General features: G+C 31.5%; 1 protein-coding gene across 1 annotated transcript in view; it reads right to left on the minus strand.

Annotated features, from left to right (window-relative positions):
- LOC127712177 (somatomedin-B and thrombospondin type-1 domain-containing protein-like) overlaps positions 1–7,516 on the minus strand; it is a 56,328-nt gene extending 48,812 nt beyond the window's left edge. The window contains exon 1 of the mRNA XM_052218475.1: positions 6,841–7,516. Coding sequence (XP_052074435.1) covers positions 6,841–7,117 — 277 coding nt within the window. The 5' untranslated portion in view covers positions 7,118–7,516. The remainder of the gene's footprint in view (positions 1–6,840) is intronic.
- Positions 7,517–9,135: the final 1,619 nt, after the last annotated feature.

Below are 9,135 nucleotides of genomic sequence, written 5' to 3' on the forward strand. Positions count from 1 at the left end.
AAAAGTATTTTTTTACATCTTAACAATTTAATACTTTAAAAAAAAAAAAAAAAAAAAGAGATCTTAGTGGCTTGTCTACCTCCTTAATATTTAGATTTTCTTATCACTAACACAACTTGTAAAAAATATACCCATTAATTATAGTGTCATCACTTTATACATCATAAATCATAAAAGATCTAAAAATTATGAAGATAATAAAATATTTACAATTTAGCATGCATGGATTATATCCTCTTTCATCTCACTACACTTATTAAGCTTCCTTTTATCATTAAGATTTTATCACTTTTACTTAAAGTATATTTTTCCTGTTTGGAATTGCCAGGCATTGGGAAAATATTTTCAATCCAAATAAATACCAACTTTACCTACTCTAAACTTCTATAAACAGTGTTGTCTTTGTTGATCAATTGACTGTTAATGACCACACTTATTTCTGTATGTCTATCTACATTTTGTATAAATTTATTTAATATATTGAACTTACAAAGCATTAGGAGTTATTTCCTTTATATTTTTCATTTAGATTTATCTCCCCTCTCGTTCATACCACATACATGTACTTCCATAATTTAACTTTTGCTGAGAGTAATGATGAGCAGATCTTGTAATGGGGATACTTTTTTTTTTAATCATAATCTAAATCTAATTGCAATTAATTTCTACATTAAAACTAACCCCATACTTAATTTTAAAACTATAACACAAAACTATCATGACCTGAACATTATAGCAGGATAGAAAGTCAGTTTTAAAATATTTTAAATCAGATTCATAAGATGTCAATTGAATCCTTGGAGGCACAACAAATTATATGCTGTCCAAAATCCACCAATGATCAGGAAAAAAAGTCTAATTTCTTATACAATTTTAAACAATAATACTAATTTTCAACACAATGAACTTGCATACAACAAAATGTCTAATTCTTCCCATATAGATTTGTTAACATAACTCTATTCTTGTCACCTGAAGACTGGTATTAATGGCCAAGATTTTTAAAGGACTTAACCGCTAATTTTCTATTTTACCAAATCCTTAAATAATCTGATCGTCAATTTACATCAAGGTGAATATATCAAAGCAAACTATAATTAAGTTAAGAAAAAGCATGAATCTGAATAATTTAAAAAAAAATAAAATACCTATAATTATATTTACTGAAGCTTTTTATTACAAAATTTCATGTTTGGCTTATGAACTTCAATATTTTTCACTAACAATTCATTCTTATTCAGTAAATTTATAGAGTATTCAACGTTAATGTTACATTGTTCACCTGACCATAGATCTATACATCTATGATCTATCATTCAAAACCCCAAAACCTGTATTTATCTTATAAACTTAGTGCATATTACTATGAATAGTAATTTGGGGTTTATACATCAATCTTTGTATACAGCAATGGTTTGTAGCATAGTATTATTAAGATGTTGAGTTTAACACCAAAAAACCCTCAACCTGCAACAAGGTTACAAGATAAGCAAAAGGATAACAGTTACTCATTACCAGGTCAAATTTATCCTCAGACCTACTTTTTTTCGTTCATTGTTTGTAATTATCCATGAATGCAGCCTTGCAAGTTGTATAAATAGATATGGACACTGATTTAGTGGTACTAAAACTTTTACTTAACTGGTTACCAGAAGAACTGCCTGGGCAAGAAAGTCAGGTCATCGTGTCTACATTTAAAGGTGAATTATGCCAAGAACATGTGGTCAAGCACATAATGGGTCAAAACATTTACTTATACATCTGTCTTCAATTATCTCACTGAATATGAGAATGTTTTTAGACAATGGCAGATCAGGCTGGGGCAACAGAGATGTTTGATCCTACTTGTAAAATTCTGCTTCAAGCTAATTACTTCATTGAAGGACCTCAGCTTATTGCAGATTCCATACTCATACAAAAAAATCAGACTTTTCGTATTTGTTACAAGATGAAAACTAAAAAACTTTTTGTCATAAATTTGTGTTGAGGCAGAAATGTAAAGTTTCTGAAAGCTAGGTGAAAAAAAATGTCAGGACAATTAACAAACTTATTTATTAAACTTAATAAAGTTAATTCTTTAAAGCTAAAAAAAAGTCATGTCATTTTAAAACAGATCAGTGCAATATAAGGTCTAAATACTGCAGATTCTAGCATGCAAACAATATGATCAACAACTGAGATTGTAACTAACACTCCAACTTTATCAGAAAAATCAAATTTCTTATTGGTAGACATCATGAATTGAAAAACCTCCAAATGAACATTTAACTACACTAAAATTAAATAAGGATTACAGCTCTTTCATCAAAACAAATTTGGACAAAAGTTAATCTTCTGATTGTTGAAAATCTATCAAGCTATTTTTCCCATCCCCACCCTAGATACCAAATGAGACAATTTTGCTAAGCACACAATATTTGGATAAAGTATGCAAGCATGTTATCAGGATTGTGGATATGATTAATTTACAACTGTTTGCTGTTGTCTTAGGACATGAGTCTTTATTATTAAAGTAAACATTTATTAGATTCATTCTGGTGTAAATATTGACTGAACTACTGTTATCTGTGTTAAAAGAATAAGTTGATAACCCTGGTTGTGTGTTATCACAATACAAACATGGAAAGTGTCTGACCTATCAAAAAGTACACTGTATACATGTAGTTTTTAAGTACTTAGGTGTCTGCTGTAGTCTTTTTATTCACCTCACAGCATTGAAGTAATTATCTCAGAATATGTTCATAAATTACTGAATTCACCCTGATTTTTTTTTTGGAGTATTATTATTGTTCATGAGAAGTTAAGTAAAGCTGCTTGTTGGCCCTAATGTTACCTATGGTTTATCAGGGACCTTTTATGGTCTGATTTGCAAAATTTGCCTCCAACTATTATTGAAACATGTACCATCTGTTACCTGTTTTTTTTCAAAAGAGTTGAAGAGTAATTATGTAATTGTTAATAGCTGATGATATTCAATGCACCAAAGAAACAGCAAGAAATTTGGAGTATTTAGAAATTAAAATTCATCTATACATTTTGCTTAGTCACTTTCCTCAGTTACTTAATCTAACATGGGACACCGACTTCTTTTAAACTGAGTTGTACTGTGTGTTTGTTTATTCCACATTGCCTAGAGGTATAGGGGGAGGGTTGAGAACTCACAAAACATGTTTAACCCCGCCGAACTTTTGCGCCAGTCCCAAGTCACGAACCTCTAGCCTTTGTTAGTCTTGTGTTTTTTTTTAAATTTTGGTTCATTTTGTATGTTTCAGAGTTTAGTGTTGCATCCATTTTGCTGAACTAGTATACATTATTGTTTAGGGGCCAGCTGAACCCTACTTCCCCGTGCAATATTATCTTGCTAAGTTGAAGAACCATTGGTGGCCTGGGGCTGTTTTCTGCTCTTTGGTCGCAGGTTGTTGTAGCTTTGACACATTGCATGTTTCCATTTTCTATTTCATTAATGTGTGCATACTTTTCCCTGGAGATTTTTCCCTTTTACAATGTTTTAGTAAGGATAAATATTCATGTGGTCTAAATTTACTTATGTTGTATATTAATAAATGTAGTTATTTGTTAAATAGAAGTATTAGAAACATACAAGTTACTTTTAGCTTGTGGCTAGTTATTATAAGGATAAACTGCACTATATAACATGATTTTGTAGGTTCAACTTTTCATATATGAACTAATCCAATCTCTTCTCCAATAGATTACCAGTGAGGCATATAATTTAAAGAAATCATAAGTTAATCTTAAAATGGACCTAACAGTGCTCCTGCATAACCTAACAAACAGGTGTAAGGGCAGGGATAATTTCCTCCAGTTGAGACTTAAAAACATGTATAACAATATTTAGTTCATGTGTCAATGAATAAAGAACTTTAAATAAATATTTAACTGATTAAAAGTTAAATAATCTTATAAGTTTACACATGTTCTTAAGTTTTTTAGCTATATGATTATTCAAACTTGTTCAATGAATTAAGAAATTTAGAAAACAAAATAATATTTGAGCCAAATTTGAATATCTAACTTTTTGGCCATAATAAAAAGGAAAGAAACTTGGTAAAAAATGCACTGCAAAATTGGTCAGTGATCATCAATTAGTAGAAAACAAATCTGCTAAAAACTTCTGACCAAAATGCTTTGTGTTCAAATTGCTGTTGATGGTCAAACTTACAGATGGTGATCTATCACTAGTTGCCTTTGTCATGAAGTTAAGGGTCATTTTTTGGACTGAGTATTACGCTGATATAGTATAAACTAATCTTTGGTCAAAATCAATGTACAAAAAATATATAGATATCTATCTAAGTTACGGTGTTCCACCTGAATCAGAGATATTAATGGTCTAGGGCAGAATCAGATTTCAAGATAAGAACATAATGTGATGTACATGTAAATGTATATATACATTTGTATCTCACCTAAGCTAGATTCAAAAGACTAACAGCTAGCTTCAAGAAGACGAGAAACATTCTGATTTTAAGTTAAATGGTCTTTGCTTTTAATACCACTGCTTGGTAAAGAAATGACAATACCAACTTAAGTCTTCGGTTTGGCCTCAGACAAGGACATAGAGGGAACTCCAATACAATTTCATTTTTAAAGTTTGGTCAAAAGTAAATCCCTTTCCAGTTTACACATCTATTATTTTCACTATAACACAAACTGAGATTTCATTATTGATATAAATCAGTTAATACAATGTAAAACCATTTTATTTTTTCATTTCAAAACCTTCAGCTACTCTTCATAAAATTTATTAATATTCCATTACTAGAGTTGCTTCTGGTCTTATATCTGACCTGATGAGGTCTAATATCCATCTTCTACGCTTCATTCAATTTAGTGTTAGATACAAAAGGAAAATCTTCCACTTGTCTGGTTTTAAAGCAATACTGACCAATGATGAGTTATCATGTTCTGGTCACAGTTAAGGTGTCATTGATGGACACTGGACAATAAAGACAATTTAATCTTTATAGCTTATCATACATGTGACATTATTCCTTAGGCTACTGCATGGGTCCTTTGGTCAAGCGGTCAAAACCTTGTCCTATACTTGTCTATTACCTACATGTCTGGTGACAAAGAAACTTTATCAGTCTGTAGGTGTACATCTTTTTTAAAGATGCAATTTTTATCCAGGTTTCAATTTCTCCTTAACAGATGTGACTGGTGTGTTAATAATAAAGGTTCTAAACTCAAAACACACGTTGATCAGAAATATTGTAGCAACATATAAATTCTTTATTTTAATTTTTCTACACTTTTCAACATACAAAAAATATTAAAGAGTGTTCACTGTAAATTATTCATAAATCTTATTAAAATGCATTTACATCACAAATTCGGCAGAAATAAGTTTCACTGATGTTGTGGTAAACAAAAACAAAGGATGTGGTTTGACAAAGTAATGAATCAAGCTTCAAAAGATTTATAGGTATTGTTGTGGTAGAACTTGGGAGGATAACAAAACCTATCAATGTATATAAGTAATTTTCCTCCACCCTCCCCTAGCTACCTTAATCTTAAGTCGACAACAAATCTATTACACATACAATGACATAACTGTAATATATGTAATTAAATTTTGTCAGGTAAGTCCTAACCTGCCCCCTGGACATGACAGGATCCTTGTTATCTTTCCAAAGATAGATGGGTGTATCAAATAATAAATATATCATACATTGCCTAATCATATTGTCGTTCATTTTAATAAGATTTGTAAATTTCTCAACTACAGGTGTTAATTTTTCATCCTTTTCCAATGAAACTTGGCATGCATGTATGTAGCTGCATTTTCAGATTGTTTATTTATCCATTGTAACATGATTGACATTTGTATAAACATTCCAAGATTTTTTTTCTTAGATCAAATTTACAATACTAGTTCAAGACAATAATGTGTTAAGCTTCATGTCATCCTTCCAGAACATCTTTGCAAATAATTCTTTCTGTGTAACAATTTCATTACAGGTAAAAGAAGATTTCATCAGGTAAAAATAATTAAAGATCAAAGTGACATGACATTTTCTCAGGAGATAAAAGAGTTAAGTCTCTGTCAAAGTATTTGTAAAAATAAATAATGTTATTTTATGTGATGTTTATAGACAACTCCTCAACAGATAGCTACCAAAAATTGGCATTGTTGCACATACAATGTGTGTATTGCTGTTCAAGTGTGGGTAATGAACATAATTTGTCATTTTCAACTGACTGGTTTTTCAAGAATCAATTCATCACAAATTCTTGCTAGTGGAAAGTTTTACACATATTAGATTTTCTTGCCAATAGAGACTTTTCCTCTTGAATGGGTATGAAAATAGTTGCTTTTCTTATTAGATCTTATTTTACAGTTGAATTATTGCAATATGAATACAGAAATTACCCCCAACTTATTCACACGCACTTTCTCACATCCCCGTTCAAACAATCCCCAAATTACCAACAAAACCAGATGTGGATCCAGGATTTTGAAAAAAAAAAAGGGGTTTTGGGGGGGGGGGGGGGGGGGGGGGGGGGTCTGGCCCCTAAACTAGGCAAAGTTTCAAGTGGTACAGGTAAAAAGTCTGCATAATGCCTAACCCAATAATGTAGCTCCATAAGAGGGACGGGCACCCTGCCCACCCCCCCCCCCCCCCACACACACACCCCTAAATCCGCCTCTGAAAACTAGTGAGGAATTCAATTATGAATATCTAAATGCACTTTGGGTGTACTCTACTAACTACACATTTGATAAATCACGTGTGTTATCTTACGCCAGAGCGTTTCATTTGCCAGATACATTTTTGCACACACTTATACATATTAATGATCGGAAACACTCACCTCTTTGATATTCACAATAACTTTCATGGTCTATACAGCAATCATTCATAGCTCTACAATTATCATCGCAAAAACATTTTGATTCATTTACGTTGCCGTCCCTCCGAGGTCCGAAAGCATAGCACGTGTTATTTCGTCCAGGGCAACAAAAATTGACATCTCTGCAAGTCTGGAACCTATTTATTGTCCGTTGTGCTGTTTGTGCACATGAGAGGTTGGAATAAAGCACTACTGACAAAATGCAGCAAAATAAAACTTGTGATAATGATTTCCACATTATGATATAATGATACGATACAAGTGTAAATTCCTGAATATAATAAATAACTTTTCAAGAGCTAATGCAAACTACGTATATTTTTGTTTTCGTGCATCTAGTTTCAAATTTACGAGAAGTCTACCTATTCCCTAACTTAAACACTGCAGACTCTCAGTTTTTGTTGCCAGTGATAAATACCGTGTCTATCAGTACGAGCACACGCTTACACAGGGGGCGTTTCAAAACCGTTAAAGATGATGATACCTATAAGTATAAAATTCATAAAAAGATATCCTTCAGAAAACCGAATGTAGTGTTGTTGATCAAACGCCAGTCTGAACTAAAATCCACGTCAACGGCAAAGTTTTTATTCCTTCTGTACAAATTTATGGTTTTCATATGAATGGGTACTTTGTAAATAGCAAGCGCCTTTAATACTGCCCACCTCATACATATTCATAAGATTGACAGATGAAAGTGTTATGTTTGCAATCAACTAAATGGGTGCTAATTCTATCATAACGTTTGAAGTTTTTAAAATTTAATCTCATTGTTTGCCAGGTGTGTGACCCATAATTAAATGTACATTGATACTAATTAAATTTTACATGCTTTGTTTTTTTTTCACCGAACAAAACACCAAAAGGTCGACAACTCTGAAAATATTCAACTGTATTTTTCACAAGTGATTTTTAAAATGGCCTTTTTTGGTTGTTTATGAATAAAGTATAATACTGAAATGACTCTACTATAGTTTAGAAAGTGTCCTCGTAATTTATAACGGACATATCGCACTTAAATTATATATATATAAGAGTCCATAATAAGATATCCCATTCGTCTTTAAATATTTCAATTCAATAATGAATTTCATTATAAACTTTTACAATTTTTTTGTGCCTACAGTTTACATCATATCGCCAGTAAGTTGAATCAAACGATTTTTAAAGGTGACTGTCAGTAGGAAATTTGATGCAGTTCTATGAAGATTTTCCGTGTTGATTAATTTTTAAGATGAGAGATGAATGAATGGATTGATGCAGTTGTACATCTTATAAACAAGCGTTTTATTCATTTAAAGATGTATAGTTAGTCTTCATATTTCAAAAAAATGGCATTTAATTAATCAGATTATAAAAAAAAATGCTTAAATTTCAAATATAAAATGTACTATTTTGGTTTTGTTCATTAAATTGGAACCTAATATTTCGGTTTATACATATTCTTTTAATAAAATTAATTTCAGCGGTTTAATCACAATAAAAAGTTTGTGATCATATGTCCTTAAATTGACTGGTGTTTTTCACGAATGGTGTATTTAGTCGCCTTGTTAGTCTGGGTCGATTATACCCAGACAACATTTGACGAATGGGACATCTTATTATGGACTCTTATATAATTTCTGTGCGATATGTCCGTAATAGATTACGAGGACACATATATTTGTTTAGACTAGGAAAGACATCAGATCACATGATAACGATTTAACAGCCGTTACAAAGAACAACAAACTATTTTAAACTAATATTTTGAAAACTGTTTCTGAAAAGGGTCATATAAACTGTGATGAAAATGCGATCTCGGGCTTAGGCTATAGCCCTCGAATATTTAAAGTAATATTAAAACTCTGAGTCTCAATTGGGATAAATTTTTGAGGTACTAACATTCCCCCTTCTGTCGGTCATATTATTTCCAAGTTCAGATCTTAAGCTTGCTCTAATTAAGACACGTTTATTTACTATCGGTATATATGATGTTTGATAATTTATAATTGTGTATATATTTGTAATGTATTGTTTGTATTCCTTCAACCCCTCAGCATTTCATAAATAAATAAATAGATAAATAGATCCATGTCAAGTATGAGGTCCTAAACAAAGCAGTCCCTTACTTCTGGTGGTTCTAAAAAGCTAATCCAAAGAATCGTGTATCGCATATTATTGTACAGGTAAAATTGTGCTTCATAATATTTTGTGACGCTTTGCATACCTTAAATTTTGGGAAACCGCCTCGGTGGTCTCGTGGTAGCGTGTTCG

This window comes from Mytilus californianus, unplaced genomic scaffold (genome assembly GCF_021869535.1).
Source record: "Mytilus californianus isolate M0D057914Y unplaced genomic scaffold, xbMytCali1.0.p SCAF_8, whole genome shotgun sequence".
Lineage (NCBI taxonomy): Eukaryota > Metazoa > Mollusca > Bivalvia > Mytilida > Mytilidae > Mytilus > Mytilus californianus.